The sequence below is a fragment of the Mizuhopecten yessoensis genome, unplaced genomic scaffold (assembly GCF_002113885.1).
Source record: "Mizuhopecten yessoensis strain PY_sf001 unplaced genomic scaffold, ASM211388v2 scaffold10603, whole genome shotgun sequence".
Taxonomy (NCBI): Eukaryota; Metazoa; Mollusca; class Bivalvia; order Pectinida; family Pectinidae; genus Mizuhopecten; species Mizuhopecten yessoensis.
The window spans coordinates 2,017,924-2,037,181 of NW_018408629.1; the positions used below are offsets into that span (position 1 = coordinate 2,017,924).

The window sequence follows — 19,258 nt, forward strand, 5'->3', positions numbered from 1 at the left end:
CTAATATAATATAAATGCCACTACTACAAAAACACCAGCTCTACACCACTGCCCCGTGAAGACGCTCACTTAGCTTCTCTGTACTACTGGAATAGTTGATCATAGAAACGAAGGCACACTGTTAGCTATTTGATTTGGTTTCCGGTTTTAAAAAACTGGGCTGAAACATGTCCTTTGACATAGAGTGTTCAATGTTCACCCAACGCGACTGGTAAAGGGTAGGAGCCCGCAAATTCTCCACGAGTAACATTTTATGAAATGTATTACAGGTATGTATTTCCCTACGGAGACTTTTATTAAATCTATGGCATTGATTTAATATTAGAAAATTCTAATTGGAAAATCTTTTTTACTTTATAGCATTTAATGTCTTCAAACATAATAAAAAGAAATTTTAATACCACTTAATGATTTACTGATGTTATAAGGAATTTAGATACATCATGGATACATATGCAAATAAAGCTTCGTCATTAGGACCAATACTGAATCAGCCTGAATTTATGTCAGTAATATACCAACACTTACCACGCATCACCCCCTTGATGACAGATTAGAGGCATACCGAATATTTCCACATTTTCACAAATGAGAATCAACGACAGAAAATCCACGTGTTACCCTCTAAGAGTTTTGTAGTCTTCAATCAGACACCGTTATTATTGATGACAGGTTCGTGATGGTTCAAAAACGATAATCACTTATTTTTAAGAGATTAAAGAGAGCTTGAAAGCTTAAGAATAATAGATATGATCGCTGCATTTTATGAACCTATTCATCAGCTGAAAACATCACTCTCCTTAAAACGCATTAATACTTTTTGTCATTAGAAGTTTATAAGCTAGGACTGACCATGGAATTTCGTTGTTGAAATCTATGTGAGAATGTCTATTACAATGTATATCCCTTTAACGTCGTCGTTATAAAACTCAAGGACGAATTATACCTTTCAATAATTGATGATACTATTGATGAAAGTGTTGTTGTTGTTTTGTTGTTGTTGTTGTTGATACAAGGTTACTACTCCTTGAAAATGAAAACCTGCTGGTAGAAACAAACACTACGTGTTTCACGAAATGTGCAAATTGACTGTATTTTTCAACGGCGAAAGATTTAGTTACAACGATCGCCAATTACACTTTTCATCTTTTATGTTTTGTCGCATAGTTATTTTTATTTTACATTTCGTTAACTTTCCTTTCCGCAGTAGTGACATACCTGTCTGTACGGAATGCAAGTAGCACAATGTACTAATTTCTTGGCGGTTATTCTTTGATTTGTTACATACTATCACCGTATCATTGACTTGTGGGTTTACGACGCATCAAGGTTTGTCACGTGTTCTACCCGTACCGTATATCAGTGTATACAACATGTGTATTTGTTAAAGCGTGTGCTTATGATAATTATCAAATGATAAAAAGACACTTAATACATATAATACATAAGTCCTTGCAAGTCAATAATAACTGACGAAACTTTCCATTGATTTTTAGCTCTCAGCTTCTTAGAACATCGTGCCTTGTTTCGCACTCAATCCTATCTTTGGGGGAAAACCAAATCATAGTCGTCGATTACGATGATGAAAGATTAACAATTGCTTCCCCTTTTTGAAACTAAAATGACCTCTTTAAGATAATACGCCTCCATTTAAAACAAGTTCGTCAAGAAATAAAGAGCTTTTTGTATTTTAAATTTGAACAATTTACAACGTTTTTAAAAGAAGAAAGCATTTTTTTCTAAATAACAACTAAAAATGCCTATTTTAGAACGGGAGCGTTGATGAAACACTTAGGAATGAGCAACAAAAGAGCAGCTTATTGATTGACAATAAATTGACTGATCATCCTGACATATACTCAAAGACTAAGTTAGGATTGTTTGAAGGTCAATGAAGACACTTTGTCACAAATAAATCGTCGTTTGAACGTTTTTATTGCATCATCAGCATTCATATTGTTCATTCATTACGCATGTCTCTATCTCGACGTCTCCCCCCTTGCAGTGGACGGGGTTTATACAGACACGCCTCCTCGTGGACCGTCCTACTCCACACGTCACACTACAGGAATCCCACGCCTCCCACTCCAAGTACCCTGAAAGCGAATACACATGTTAAAGTTTATATTGGAGAGACTGGAAGGCGATTTGGGGTCCACCTTGGTGAACACCGGAAAGATACAGAAATCCTTGAGTTGAGGGATATCGAAAACGTGAAGAAGACAGTGGTTGGCTTCTTTTATTATCAGAAGTGGAACAAAGTCAAACACTAAATAAAGAATCAAAAGTAGCAGAAATAAATAACAAAGGTTGAGAAATGAGAATTTAAAAATATGAAAAATTAAGCTAACATGGAACATGGACCAGATGATATCTCCATGAGGTGAAGATGACGCGGGTTAAATTGTGGAGCGAGGTGCTCTTGTTTCTGCTACGGTTTGTAATATATAAAGACTCACGCGTCTGGGTTAACACATATAGATTCACACTTTTTTGTGTATGAACTGAAAAAATTGTATGGATGTACATATCATCAACAAAGGGTTAAAACATAAGAAAATGACCGGCCATCACCTAATAGTGGCATACAACAGGGATGTCGCGAAATGCTGACTCACTATCATCAATTAAAAATGCAGTTAACCATAAACTAGTCAATGACTTGCATATTCTTAGTCCTACCCAATACAGAAGGGATCATACTAGCGATCTTATTAACTTGATTAATTACAAAGATAAATGCCTATATTCTGGTTATTGAACTTTTGATTACGGTAGTATTGCTTTACTGATGAGTTGAAAAGTAATACTCATGAATAAGAAAATATACCATATACATACTATGTGATCATCCGGATCGGATGTCGACCATGCACAGCATATTTCACCCCATGTGCAGTTGGAATCGATGTCTACTAGCTGTCCTGGTATTTCAAAATAACTTCTTTGAAGATTATTTAAAGATAGGAATTTGAGATTGTTCAAGTTGGGGACTCAGAAAAGTATGTATTTGCCTGTAAAAGAAAACTTTGTTATACTGTCACAAAGTTTGCGCGTGTATGTAAAATTTGGCGAGATGGCTTATGATACGAAGGGTATTTTATCGAGGCTAACTATACATCTCAAACAGACAATGGCCTAACCAACGAATACAACGCCGAAAATGGAGAATAGGTTGGGGAACGGTAAACAGGTTGCAAGTGTCACAATGGGCTCAACAGATCAACTATGCTTTCTCAGATGTCCACTAAGCACAAAACACAGAAGAACCCCACCCCCACCACAGTTATATAGTGGGTCTCTCATTAGTGTTTGAAAGGCCAATACAGTGGGATACAGCTCAGGAACCTTATTTCAGAAAGTTGCACATAGTCTGCTCGGAGAATCGTATCTCGTTGGTCGAAAATATTCATCTTGGTTGTGCCACACGTGTCTTAATCTGATGTAAAAGCAGGAGATTTTGTGTGGACTCACATCCGCAAAATGACCAAGTGTTATCTACCGCATACCATAACAACATACATGTATGACATTGTTTAATTTACATACCTACTATTGTTCTTTGTATGAACGCTATAATGTCTGAAAAACATTTCTGATGATCATCCGGATCATCCCCTCGGCGATGTCATGACGCATTTTCATTGGTTATGAAGTATGTATTATGGCCAACAAAACATAACACAGGTTGTGTTTTTAACATTTGTGAGGTCATAACAACATGCTTTCTGGACATATTTATGGAAATATGTCCAGACAGCCACGCCATTCATGGTAAATTTGCCAGAAAGCCAATGTTGTTATGACCTCATGAACGTTGAAAAAATAAATTCCATTTCTTAAAGAAATAGCATATTTACCAATGATATCAAGACAGCGACCATAAATATTCAATAATCTGCATCTTTACGAAACTCTTAGTTATAAGTAGGCATCGGTCTCGGATGCCATTACAAAGATTAACTGATTTATATTTTGAGTGATAACAGTTTAATATTTTTAAGGAAGCTAGCCGAATACCCAATGAAAAAGATCCGTTCGGTTGTCGCCTTACACACCGACAATCCCTAAGTAACACATTGTATATCATTTTCACAACACGCTTCAATAAAATCCTGACAAACATAATATTGCAAAACCACATTAGAAAAGTCCAAAGTGTGGGTCACACGTTCCACGGGAAATGAAGTTTTTTAGGACGGAGATGATCTACCGTAACCTACAGAATTAACAGCTATAAATATCACATTTGTGTGTCGACAGGTAATTTAATACTAAGTGATCGAACCTTGGTCATAATTATGTTCGAAATGTAATTATGGCATGTTAAAATATTAATCATGGCGCGTCTTTGTAATTTGCAATACAAAGGCAAGTAAGTATTTACTTTAAACTTTAAATGAGTAACAGTCATAACCTATTCATGTATTTTTGTTTAAACAGTCATTATAATATTCACTTGGGAAATAAAGTTAAATAGTAAGGATACACTCTAATTAGTACTACAGAATAAATCGCAATAAAATTGCATATACTGTATTGTCAGACACTGACTTTGTTCCATTTTTCTTAAAGAAATATCTGCTTTTCCACTTTTGATTTTAGAAATATGTGTCCCGACTAACGTTGCTCCAGTCTATTTTTTAAGATTTTTTTTACAAAATTATCAATTCTTTACCACCTGTCCTTTTCCTCTAGCTTGAAAGGAGTTGTTCTCACCAGAGTTCGGTTCACCGCCTTCCTCATAGACCGTTATATCCTGACTGTCTCGGGGGACTCTGTCCAAAACAACCCCCGACTGAGCGTCAAGAGGAATATCAGATAACTCAGCATCACTTTCTGTTTCCGGACCGCTATTCTTAGCATTACTTGAACTGGTGTCGTCATCAGCGTCTTCATCCTGTAATTCAGGAACATGTTGCTTGATCATTTGTCCTGTGCGATGACTAGTGGTGTATTTTTTGTTCATTAAAGATTTGTCCCGATCTACTAAACCAAAATTATTAGGAATGTCTTTTGTTTTATCTTGATTGGCGGGTTCTTGCAGAATTCTTTTATTTGGCAAACCCGCTTGTTGACGTTTCTTGACTGTCTTTTTATCGACATCACTTTTAACGCTTTCGTCGTCAGTGTCATCGTCATCAACAACATCGTCGAATATTTCATCATTTTCTTCTTCAAACGTGTCTAGACTTGAAGTATCTGTTTCTCTTTTAAGCCTGTCCTTCAGAAGGGGTAAACTCCAGTCCTCCGATGATATTGACAAATCGGTGTCATCTTCATTATCGTTGTCGTCATTGCTGTCCTTTTCAAGTTCATCAGTAAATGCTGAATCAGACAGCATATCTCTTTTAGCTCGAAAAGGCATATCGTCCTCTCCATGCAAATATGAACCAAGAATTTCAGAATACGAAGGTTTATCACCACCAATATCATCGAACATACTAGCTTCATCAGAGTCATCGGAGGAAATATCAGAATCACGTCGTTTTCGCTGCCTTAGTATCATGATGTGGCCATCTTCATCGTCATCGTCATCAAACAATGAGTCAGAGAAAAACGATTTCTCGTCATGAATGTTGTCCACTGTTTGTAGATCATACACTCCGTTTGTCCCCGGCGTTGATCTCCGGGGGTCATTTAACAGCTTTGAAAACTGTAAAATAATATTACAATCTTTGTTAATGTCAGCATGTATTGTAACATTTGATAAAATAAAAAACGATACTGTAAAATGATATCTTTATTTTCTCAAGGAAAGCTGATTACAATTCAAACATCTCATCAGACTGATTTTAACATTAAATTCGTATCTGTTCTGGGCTGGTTTTACAACAAAAAAAACTCAACTTTGAGACGGTTTCGGTCCTCCTAATAGGAATCTGGTGAAAGAAATCTAAAATGAAATAGCAACACTGAACTTGTATATGTAAAGAAGAACGACCATTTGACATGAAAGAGCGATCTAATCGTAGAAAAACTTGATTGAAAACATTTGAAAGGACTGTTGAATATAGTGATTTTTTTGTGATACTCTGCGAGCCAATCATTCGAAAACAAAATGTGGTATTTGCGCCTAAGATTCCAAAAACCAGAATTATTTCTTATCTTTGTTATCCTCACAAGAGGCCGCCTTAACACCTTGTTATATAAAGAATAGTATTAGAACAGTTTTATACGTGTACGTTTGAAAATAGATTGGAGCCACATTTATTGTCTAAATAGTAAACATTCTTGGATTCTCAAATTGGCCGACTACAATTAAATCGGTGCAGACAAAAATGCAATGTGAATTGTCGACCCTATCTTCTTACCAAGCTTATAACAACAACTGTAATGATTGTAATATTACAAAAGCCTCTCCTACAGGTTTGTGGGCAGTTGTCACCATACAAGATGCCATGGACTCATCGTATCAGGCGGTTGATAAAATATTGGGGACATCGAAGATAAAGAAATGTCACCTGTTTCCCAAACTCGGTATTCCTTTCTTTCTTGTTTCTTCCATTTTGCCCTTTTTGCCAAACGTATATAATAATAATAATGCGATCTGGTAAGATGTACTGGCCCCGTATCAAGACTATGACATCGTCATGTTATTGTACTTAAAAGTAGTCCTTGATTGGCCCCATTGTCAATAGACATCATCATCAATTGACCATTGTTACTATGAAGAACCAGGCGCGTAACAACCTATGTAGCAAAAACGCCCGGGCTTACACATCATTTTAATAATAAAAAAGCAACAAAGACAATATGATATAAAATATTAAAAAGCAAAATATTTGTAAAACAATAGGGGAAAATAATATTTTCTTGCTTTAAAAGGGCCATTGAAACTGATGCCAGAACACGGGAGAACGCGTCTCAGGCGTTCTAGAAAACAAAATTCTCCTGGTGGAGACCCCCAGACCCACATCGATGGGAAGGGGTAAGACCCCCTAGCTTTTGCTAATCTGTGACATTATATAGGCGTATTGAGAATTTCACATCATAGATACACGTAGTTAGATACATTCATTTTTCCCTGTCATGAACTGATAAAGTATGTTTTTAAGAGTAGTCTAAGGTCTATCTTCAGTAGGGCTCCTGGATATATGTGTATACACATATCTAAACATCGATATATGAGCTACCGTCATCTTATATTCTGAGAAATGTTGATGATATAAAAAGGGTTTGGGGGACACAACAGCAAAAAATCTGAAATTAATCTGTTCATGTTGGCTCCAACATTTTAAATATCCAGTTAATTTAGATTCATCAGGAAAGAGATATGACGCAACGGATATTTTCGAGGAATTCCAACAATCGACACATTTTTGCCGGGGAAAAAAAAGAGCTGTCTTTCGCATTTGAAATACATTTGAATTTTTGCGATGCTTTCCAATAACAAAGTGAATGAATCAACCAAAAAATATTGTCTGTAAAATAAATTAAACACTCAAAAATGTATCCAAAAAGCCACAAGATGGCACGACAGAGCTTCTAGATCTAAAATATAGATCCCCCCTCCCCCCCCAGAAAGGCTTCGCGCCTTANTTATCATTGGGCTTACACATTGAAAACTCGTTTGTTACGCCCCTGAGAACGGTTTACACATTATATAGTACATATTATGTTTAGTAGCGATATAAAAGGTATAGATATTGCGTGTGTATATGCGTATATATATACTGGTATCTAAAGCGAAAGTACAAAGTACAATGAATGTACCCTGTTACACACCTGTTCAAATAAGATTACAATTACTTATCAATAGTCAATTATCTGTGTACCCAATCGACACATATTTAGAAAATGTATTATACACAACCTAAATATTAGACTTTACTTTCAGTCAAAACAAATGTAAAAAGAAAAGAAGTGTTTATCAAGGAAGTTAACGTTGAAACAACGTACGAACAGGTTCACTTACCATTGCATGAATGCTAGTTGTCCTTGATATGTTTTAAGACCTCACCTTTCCATTTTGAGGTTGAATCGATTCATTCCAAAGATAGACATTGTAGTTAAGTAAATGTTGAACATTAGTTAAACGATTTACAATATGTGTGTGTAACTTAACTATTTATGAATTTATACACACTACGTAGATTTTTTATTTAATTTAATGTTTATCGTCTTTACTTTAACCGAAACAGACATACGTTGGTAGGTAAAGTGTACCAACCATTCCGACTACGTAAATGTAAGGCTCCCGCTTTAGTATTGATTGGTGTCATGTGAGTTGAGTTTGCATGATTTCCACAGGGACCACAAGCTACAACACTTGTCAACGTCACATAGATAGTGATCAATTATGTATAAGGTCGATTGCTGTATTTACCCGACTAAAATATACGCAGTGTTAAGGATCCCTGCCCAACAACAAGTAAACACTAGAGATTTCCATTGTAGTTGTGTTCATACATAAAGCTGTAATATGAGAGGGAAAATGCACGGCCAGACCGGGGTTGGAACCCGGGACCTTCCGAACTCTAGACAGACGCTCTACCAATTGAGCAACCTGGTCATCGACGATCGACCCAGTCCAACTCCGCTACACAGTAACCTCCCTTTACGTATATTTGGACATAGCTGTAATGAAACAGGCCACATAAACTACCGCTGATTAGGTAGCTTATTTGGTTAGAACGACTCTATTATGGTTGGATGCAAAGTGTTCAAATCCCTTTGTGGATCCCAACCACTCTCAAAACAATGTTGGTGATATTATTTGTTTATTTTTTATTTTATTTATTCATTTCTTATTTACATATTTCTTTCATAAAATGTCAAAAAGGTGGGGGTTTCTTTTCTTTCATGCAAATGTATGTTGTGGACGTTTAGTTCTTCGTTGAATATTACAATATCTTCCATCCTGTAGTATACATAAATATTTTTTCTATGGTGCCTACCTGAAAGTTGTATACAGGTATATGTACTACAAATACATATTATTTAACAAAACATGTCATTGTCGTCATTATGACATTTAGGTCAGTCATTACCACCAGTTACTACTGTAGTACCATGGACACAAAAGTAGTACATCAGACACAGGACCAGATTTAGTTCCCAAATGGTGTATGGCAGGCAGCAAGCCAAAGTTTCTCCCATCAGAGATAGCACATTCCCTTACCCTGACCAGGGGTATCCACACTTTTCCCGGTGTGAGATTAATATATTTTTTACCTTCGTTTGAGTAGAGCAGAAACAATGTCGAGTCGGAGACACTTCCTAGGGCAGGACACTTAAAATATTTCCTCGGCGGTTGATTTTTCTCTGTCCTACACCCCAAGTCGTGAATATAATTTTTCTCTCACTCAAATATCTAATTTGATATATTCTGTGATCTGCTATTGTTGACGAGACGTCAATGAAATATTGACGTGCCTGCATGCAATTATTTTCACAGATTATTTTGACTGGGTAATCAACTCGTCTTTACACTAGCTTTAGACAGAAAAAAATCGTTCACTGACTGTAAGAGTAGATTTCTCTGTCTTATGGGGAGAAATTCCTGTCTCACCCTTGAGTTGAATTGAGACGATTCCCCAGTTATAACAGTTGTATGATAAGACTCGTCACCATTCTTGTAACTTATTTACAGGTCAATAATATGGAGCTGTTTGACTCTAGCTCTATGAAATTACGCACAGAGTGGCATGAAATGGCACATATTCGTCCTCAGTGCTATTTTGAAATAAATGTGTTTGGCACACAGAGTGATGATTGTAGTATGAAATGGTACCGTTCTGTCTTCTGGACACTTTTAATATTTATGTTATTAGAGTTAAATGTACATTGGAATGTCGGTTTGATGTTTTGTGTATGAATCTTAGATTTCCATTGCCTATTAAAAGGGACTTCCCTCGTGAAGCAGGCTATACATGACTGGCGGGACGAGCTTAAGTGCTCTTTCCGAATATGGCGAGGACAGGGGGCTTGTTCACCTCACTATTCAATTCGTTCATGATTCATATTTTGACTGTAACATTAGTAGGTAAATGCATTGGTTGTAGAATCATACCATTTTATTCCGTCTTTGCGTATTGCAGAGTTATCTTCTCTTGATAACAGGTATTGATTGTTACGTCATTTGTTTATGAGAGTAACGTCATCAATTTTTGAGAAAACGACGTAATTTTCTCACACAAACCAATGACGTAACAATCAATGCCTGTTCTCAAAAGAAGATAACTCTGCAATACGCAAAGACGGAATAGCAAAATGTGTATACACCACTTGTTAGATGTTGTTGGACAAGGTGATGTCTGCATGCCATCGACAGGGAACAAACAACAAACAGCAAGAGAATACCTTAGTGTTAACAAACCCGTAACTCGAACGCGATACCGATAAATCTGGGGCAAAAGATATATGTAATGTAAAGATTTACATGGATACCCGTGATAAAAAAGGAAAATAGGACCAGGTGTTCCGGAATAGAATGTGTTTTCTGCTTCATCGACAACACCCGCCTTGTAAAAATGTAGGAGTCATTAACCATATGCAATCTCCAGTTTGAAATTTCAAAAACATTTAGAAATTGTTTAAAGATTCCTAGTAAATATAAGAGGCCCATTGAAATAGCCTAAAACTAGACAATGGTCCTTAGTAGAGTTTAGCCTTCTTTTTTACTTGCATGTACATTTCTCATACTAGAGGTCGAAGTGAGGTTGTTTGAAAGGAGTGGCAGGTGTCTGGAAATGGATTATCCACTCGTTTAAGACGTCGTTTTGTCTTTTCAGGTTTGCCTTTTTTTTACATTGACTTTAGAGTTTCAGTGAATTCCATGATCTAGTTGTGGAAATGTTTCCTTTCCTTTTATGTGTTTACATATGAAGATGTCGAGTTCTTACTTAAGTCGTTTTCTAGATGTGTTGCCCAGATTGCTGTTTGTAGGACTAAAATGTATAAACTTATTTGTGTGTGTGTGCCGGACTTATTGGCTCTGGTGCAGACAGCTCGTATTCCTGTGAACAAAAACAGAACGACTTTCTCAAGTTCTTGTTTTTGAAGCTCTAATTAATGATTGCTACCAATTGATTGGCCTTTCTAGCAGAGTACATCTTCTACGAGATGTTTATATTAACATCGTTTTCGTGTCTATACCATTTTGATTTCTGGGCTTCTATTGCGTTTTGGTTTCTATGGTTCGCGACAAGAAGCCAGTGTGACAGTTGCTGTTGTATTCTTCATCTTTTGAGCTTTCTCATCTGCAAATGCTGGAGAGTGGTATGACCTTTTATAAATATGATATTCTTGATTGCATCCTGACGAGCGCGCAGCCGAGTTGGGTGTAGCTACATTATTTTTTCCTACTGTAGTTGTCACGATTATTGGTTTTGTTTTGTTTAATATTGTTTAACGTCCTATCAACAGCTATGGTCATTTAAGGGCGGCCTCCCATGTGTGCAAGATGCATGTGTGTAGTGTATGTGTGTGCGTTTTGGGAGGCTGCGATATGTTCGTGTTTGTCTCCTTGTGATAGCGCGGAACTGATGCCGACTTTATAGTGCTACCTCACAGAAACATACTGCCGAAGACACCCAGCAGGACACCTCACCCGGTCACATTATACTGACAACGGGCGGACCAGTCGTCCCACTCATAAATTGCTGAGCGTTAAGCCGGAGTAGAAACTACCATTTTTACAGACTCTGGTATGTCTAGGCCAGGGGACAGAACCCAACGCCTTCTTCACAAGGGCGAACGCTCAACTAAAGGCCAAAAGTGAGGCATTGTCAAGAAAGACATTAGAAAAGATAATATCTCAAATATCTCCCTACCTGCAGGGACATGTCAAGATTTTGGCTTTCTGTTTGATTGACTTATTTATGAGATCAGACTTCTCTATCAACTGTGTTTATTATTTGTTTATGAATATTTTGGTCGCAAAAAGGCAAATGGCTGAGAAAGAGGATAATATCCCAAAATTTAACTTTCATATCACAGGGAAACTCCTTCAATTCTAATGGGAGACCCCCACACTGAACTCTACTTTATAATGTGATTTTTATTCCAATTCTACTGAAACTATTGATATTCCAAAAATCACTTGAATTCATAGTGGCAAAGAACACACAGTATAAGTATATAGTTTAATCGGTATGTTGATTGCATTTTACGCAGATATCGTCACAACACATGCTTGACCGTCCATCGCACCTTTTTACTTCTCTCTGGGGTTACCTGGTTTCCCAGAAGTTGTCTTACCACGGGTGTATAAAATAAAATTTATTTATTCACGAATGCAATTAATATTATTTTTTGTTGATTTTAAAAGTCGTCGAAATAGTATTGAAATTGTCAGGGAGTTACCATTAGCTCGGATACTTTCGTTGGCGACAAAAAGTCCAGAACAACGACTTTTCCAAAGACGGGAATTCGGAACATGGACGGAGTGAATAAATGATCACAATTTTTTTTTTTAATATGACGATACATGTAATGATACTAAATAAAAGAGCACAGTTGTCTTACGACATACTTATACCTGTCGCTTCTTACGGCGTCGACAGGCCACGCCCCCTTTTTCACAAGGTTCACCGGTCGCTTGTAACTCCCTGCGGTCGTGAATCACCAGGTCACTAGTGTCATCAACGTCCATCTCGCGTCCACTTGGTTCTGGTTTGTAAATATAATATTTAACCCCATAGTGATTTAATCTTTTAACATTACATAATTTTTGCATCTGCAGTTTAATTGTCATTATTTTTACATAATAATTGCGTTTATTAAATTGGTATAAATTGAAATAACACTTAAAGCGTTCTCCGAAAAACTATGCATAATGTTCGGTCACATACAAAATTCATACTGTTAATTCTGCATAGTTCGCGAGATTTTAACTCTCGCATTGATCAAAAAGGAATAACTGTGTCGATTAAAATATCACAATATGCACGCGCACCTATTTAGATGCCGTAGAAACAATTATAGTGGTCGTTGTTCTGTTTCAAATTCAAGTCTTTGCGGGCGTTTATAACGGTCGAAAGACTCAAGGTAATAAAGAACTTGAACTTGAACTTGGTACATACACAGAACTTGGTACATACACAGAACTTGGTACATACACAGAACTTGGTACATATGCAGAACTTGATAAATACACAGAACTTGGTACATACACAGAACTTGGAAAATACACAAAATCGAGTGATGCGCGGTACATTTTGTCGAATCTTCAAAATTTTGAATTCTGAGGGGTATATTTATGTAGTATGATTTAATTCTACTTATGATATAAATAATAAAAACGATAGCAGAGAATTTACCAATATTTTATTGTTTCTAATACATAATAATCTCTACGCAATACTCTTGTTTTGCAACGAAAGTATGCAAGTTCGAACTTCATTTTGATTTCATCAAACAAAATACTTTTCAAAATGTATAGGAATAGAAATTGAAATTAATAAGGGAATATTTTCACATCTAGATGCACACTTCGTCGTGTATTAAGCCATGTAATGTTAAAGATATAAATGACAAAATGACATGTACCTTGAAAGTTAGTTCCAAGTATTGGAAAGAGACATTTCATTTTTTTAGCATACATTGAATAGTTATTCAGTCCATGTCGCAATATAAATGACGATCATCTTCAGGTGGTTGTACCGAAACTTAAGAAGACTAGTAACTATATAGACATCAGATGCAAATGTATTGACAAGGAGAGACCAAATTCTCGCACAATAAACCCGGACAGTCATGTTTAATTGAATTCAGACAAATTATGCCATATTATTATGTGAAATGTATCCTTTTTTAATGACATAGTTGATATTAACTTTGATTTTTTTTTTATTAAAATAGAAAATCCAGAGAAATTTAACATAATGTTTACCCAATTTTGTCGTGGATTGAAGTTTTGGTTTGGAATGTATGACGTCAACATCAGACGGAGAGTTCTTTCTGCCTTTGAGTGGAACATTGTTGTTTCCTCCCTGTTCAGATTAAATAATTGAAACATTCATATACTTTTCATTGTTTGTTCATAGTTATATATAGATCAGTATGGTTTGGAACTTACCGGTAGGGAGGTAGGTGGGTACTGGGTGGGTAGGCGTAGTAGGTTTGTAGGTGGGTACTGGGTTGGTAGGTAGGGTTGGGAGGAAGGTGGTTACTGGGTTGGTAGGTAGGGTTGGGAGGGAGGTGGGTTCTGGGTGGGTAGGTGGGATAGGGAGATAGGTGGGTACTGGGTGGGTAGGGTTGGGAGGAAGGTGGGTACTGGGTGGGTAGGTTGGGAGGAGGGAGATATGTACCAACTTTAACTGTCTTTAGCATTATTGAAATATGTACCATATTAACATACTCCAAGATTAATATTACATTGCTAACACAGTTTTAAGTTCTGAGGATACAATCATCATGTTGTCAGAACGGAAACGTGGAGTTGAAAATGATAGTAAGGTAAGGTGGATAACTCTTGCAAAGTCTCTTGAACCAAGTCAGTTGGTTTAAAATAACAGTTTGGTGCAAACTAGTGATACTTTTCATGGAACTTCTAACTTCTTATCTGACGATAGGAAGTACAAATCAGATAAACTACAAACGTTCTGTGTATTACTAAAAACCAGACAGTTCTAATAAACCGGATTAATTCATTTCAAAACCAATAGGTCTACACGTCAATCTTCCAAACGAGTTTTTTCAGTATATAATACACTGAAAAAAACACATAGTAAGTCCCCCATCCCATTTGTTGCGTTTTGTTAGATCCAGAAAATCAACACACAAGTATTGAAAGGGACATATCAACAGATAAGGTCTTATGGTAAGTAAACTGTGTTATTCATTAGAACAATGTATAGTTAATGCAGAATAAATCAATACAGATTTAACTTTTTTGTTCAAACAAAACCCCGAAAAATATGTCCACAAGATCTTTTCAATTAAAAAAATAATAAAGGTCCATAAACAATAAGGAATTGATCAAAGAGATTTTCTTATACGAGTTTGTCTCCGTGAAGAAACGATTGATTTCCGGAATTAAACGTTGTGTAAATTGACGTTTTTCTTTTTTAATTTTATACCATATTTCGATATTTTTGATGACCTGTTAGAAATATGAGTCATAAAAGGACATTAATGTTTATGATAGTTAATAATAATAATAATAATAATAATAATAATAATAATAATTCGAGGTTCTTATAAACCGCGTTATCACAACCTAGTTCGTAGGTCGTCTCAAAGCGGTGCACAAATTATTATCCGTGGTTATAGGGCCTTTGCAACCAGCCAATATCTCTCTCAACTCCCTTGGGAGCATACAGCCATTTAGGCGCTCACAGCTAGAATTCATCAGTTCTAGAATTCACCAATTCTAGCACTGCCCAACCACGTCCTCATTTACAGTTGTGTAGACTGGAACAAGCGGAGTAAAGTATCTTGCTCAAAGATACAACAAAGTGCCGCGCCGTGACTCGAACCTGCAACCCTTCGGTCACGAGCCCGGCGTCCTACTACTAGACTATCGTGCCTCCTAAAATACTAGTGTCAGAAGTGGGATAATAGTTGTAAATTGGGTAAAATTCTTTCTAAATATTTGTGTGAAAGATATAAGTTTTTTTCACTTTTCCTCTTGAACACCTATCGAGTGAATACCTCCTTTACCATCACGGCGTCCTTTCGGTTGAATCGGTACTTTACATTAAAATCCTCTAGGAAGGAAATTTATTAATATTGAACTGTGATTCTAAATACAGTAATAAACAATGATTAAAGTTGATCTCCTTGTCCGAAAGAAAAAAATAATACATATGTACCTTGGCTATTGCCTTGCAGCAAGTCTCCTCTACCAAACACATAGCTAAAACACAGACTGCCACTACAGATGTCCCCTTCATGTTATCCGAAGACGAAATACCTGGAAATTAAGGGTATAAAGGTGGGGTTAAGATTTTACTCCAAATTATTATTATTTCTTGTTTTAAGGGTAAGCTCGTACAAACATGATCATTAAATTCAGATGTGGTTATTATCTATGTTACCATACTTGTTCAAAAAAGTAGAACGGGCGTATCGACAGGGTCAAACTGGGGGATAGTTCTTTATGAAGTTCAATGTAAATTAATGTGTATCATGTTAAAAAACACTTCTACTTGTAAAGTTTTTCGACAATAATTCACAATTGGAACGATGGGAATCCTTTCGGTTGTTTCACAGTACCAAAACAATAATGAAAAGTCCGTAGTATAATTAAACTTTTAAAAATATATAATCCTGAGCTGAAATAAAAAGCAGTGTTGCCTTTCGCCGAGTCCAAATTGAAATAAGCAATGCATGAATTTCTGTCTCATAATTGGTGTGGACAATTTGATTATATGTATATTATTATGTATCTGTTTAGTTTTATCATATCCAAATAGATGTGACTTTGATGCTCGAAAAATCAAGATATCACATTTCTCTATATATTTCACTTTTTTTAATAATTCTAGACTTTTCAATTCATTACAAAAGTCTCCAGTATAGGCCCCATTTTAAATTAATTGTTGGAGAAAAAAAATATGGAAATGTTTTCACATTTTACAGTGCTGAAAATTCCATCGCTGGGTAAATAGATATAAAATTTATCTATTTTTACAACAATTATGAAACAAGTTATTTCAATTTATTCTAATCACTCTTGTTGGTCCGGAAAACCAACGAGGTCTGGCAGGTGACGCCATATACCTTTTCACATCCGATCAGGAAATCAAACTCCGGCCGCCTTGGTGAAAGGCGAGCCCTTATCCACTGCACAACTTGACAATGCTGGGAGGAACAATATGATTCTCGAACCTCGAAAATATCCATGATTTTTTTCTCGAGAAGGCTAGATGTGATCCGATTCGCTACATTGTACAGACTAGTAAAAGGGAAGCAACTCTACTGTACCCGGTATAGGACAAAAAACTTATACCGATAAATACGAACGACCTTATGCGGAACTACGAGCGTTTTGCACGTCGTTATTTTGCAGGTATTTAACAGGCATATAATTACAGGGGCCTGGCGATTTATTAGAAAACCTTAAGATGAAGATACACAGCTACATGTGTAGGCTTGCAATCTGCGAAAGGTAACATTAAAATGGAAAACTTGAAGAAAAAAAATGTTTCCATTCATATACCAAACAAAAAAAATAAAAATGTACACCCGCCTCAGTGCTTTTTTTCAACAATAATGGTGAGGTGGAGTGCATCCCATTATTTTTCACAACTTTCACTGATGCTATCTAATGGGGAAAATACATCTGTTATTGTTGACCGAATATATCATTTCTAACATTTTATTATACAGCACTGACTGTTCCAAAATGTATTAGCGATTTTCAAGGATTTTCTCTTATATTTCATGCATCTCATTTTCATTGAATTTTTAAACTAATGAAACGAAATTGAAAAGTCTGAAAGAGATTTAACTGGTGTTTTATTTTGCAGTATTTTCATATTATCATTAGGAATGATTTGCAAGATATGCAGAGATATTCTAGCGAAAAAAACACTGCCATTATTTTGTAAGGCAAAGATTAAAATGGCCAAGCAAAATCGATTTCATCTGAATTACTTCTACCTCAAAATCAAGTCAACACAAATAGTTTTTTTTTCAAATTATTTTTTAGAAATGTATCTTTTACTTTTAGCCCCAGAAAATGCATGAAATCGAAATGTAGAAGAAAACTGTAGGAAACTTCCTGCAAGATGCTGTACGTAAAATTATTTTTTAAGTACACGGAACATATAAATCATCCATTGGTCCCGACATTATATGATGATTTGAAACTATTAAAAACAGCTAAGCTTATGTATATCAATCAATTAAGTTAGTCAACTAAGCAATCGATAGCAGATGCTGAAATAAAATTAAAATATAATTGTTCCGTACAGACAGTATGTTGCAATGATGTTGTGGGAAAATAAATGCTTCACCAAATGCTTCACCAAATTAATGCACACCAAAATTGGTCCGCTCACCTTTGATAAAACGTCAACTCTTCAGCACACCTCTTGAACCGGATATGACGTAAAACCGACGTAACGATTGACGTTCATATTGTTTCCCGCCAAAACATTAAACACGAGCTCGAGAAGGCCCAGCAGCACGAGATGAAAAGGATGGTTATAAGTGTCTTCCTCTGCATGGACTACATGTAGATTTTTTCTGACACTTTTCGCATATCATTTCGATGGCGTGTCAAAATAGATGAACTAAAAAATACGAACTTTGAGAAAATTACACGTTTTGAAAAAAAAATCAAAATGCGTTAAATTTTGAGACAGCTTTAATACGATTTAAAAGAAAAAACATCAAATCGCGTAAAAGACGTCCCAGATTTAACGCAATTCGATTTTGTTTCAAAACGTGTATTTTTTCCAAAATGATGTAGGGTACTTCGTTATGTTAGGAGAACTTTTTACTTCTATCGATCTTCATTTTCTCCATATGTACTAGTACTGTATACCTTATAACATGTACTTGCTTTTCAGTAGAAAATTCCCGAAGAAAAAGAAATGAAGGATTTGGGGTAGAGAGAGAGAGAGAGATAGGACATTTCATCTGAGCTCTGAAATGTTTTCAATTGGCAATTGTATACTTCCAGACAATATGAACAACAATTAAATTACCAGTAAACTGCAGAACAGCACTCTTTACCTGCAATCAATGTGTGACTTTGATTGCATTCTAAAACCAGTTCATTATTTAAGTTGACTTGATTAAACAAATAAAATCAGAAGTCAGACATTTCATCATCAATATAATTTACTGAAATAAACAGGAGCAGCCATCTACAAACAGTTTCAATGGTGTGAAACATTACCTATATGACGTCATAGGCATTATGACGACAATGATTCATTAATGAGTTCCCATTCATATTTTCAGTCATATGTTACTATATCCTTGATAAAAACTGACAAAATAATATATAGGAAATTAACCACGGTCACACAAATAACTTACTCAGTCAAATCATAATTGCAATGTAAATATTGTTTTATGAACGCAACTGCGTCAACTAATATTACGTATGTAGTTATGCTTGTAGTTATGCTTATGTCAGTGAAAACACAAACACCTAAAGGGGGTGTGCATAGGAAAAACTGTGATAATTTGTCATAACAATTTTTTGTCAACTTCATTTTTCAATATGTTTTCCATTTATAGATGCATTAATTTAGTTTAAACATAATGTTTGATGAAATTTCTAACATATCTAAACATATGTGTATATAATTCCACGGTCAACTGTGGATTTCCAAACAAAATGAAATCCAAA

The 19,258-nt window shown here is 35.8% G+C and overlaps 1 protein-coding gene across 3 annotated transcripts; it reads right to left on the reverse strand.

The window, feature by feature from the left end:
• Nucleotides 1-227: 227 nt before the first annotated feature.
• LOC110461378 (nucleolin-like) lies at nucleotides 228-18,009 on the reverse strand. Of its 3 annotated transcripts, none has more exons than XM_021514829.1 (6): nucleotides 17,955-18,009; nucleotides 15,762-15,862; nucleotides 13,838-13,937; nucleotides 12,485-12,615; nucleotides 4,679-5,656; nucleotides 228-2,096 (listed from the first exon to the last, which is right to left on the reverse strand). In XM_021514829.1, exons 2-6 carry the CDS (start codon nucleotides 15,840-15,842, stop codon nucleotides 2,058-2,060), a joined length of 1,329 nt encoding a protein of 442 aa, XP_021370504.1. In that variant the 5' UTR covers nucleotides 15,843-15,862; nucleotides 17,955-18,009; the 3' UTR covers nucleotides 228-2,057. The 3 variants fall into 3 exon arrangements, 2 of the variants coding, with proteins under 2 accessions (XP_021370504.1, XP_021370503.1); XM_021514828.1 differs by having other exon boundaries at nucleotides 230-2,096; nucleotides 4,720-5,656; XR_002464125.1 differs by having other exon boundaries at nucleotides 2,019-2,096; nucleotides 2,842-5,656.
• Nucleotides 18,010-19,258: the final 1,249 nt, after the last annotated feature.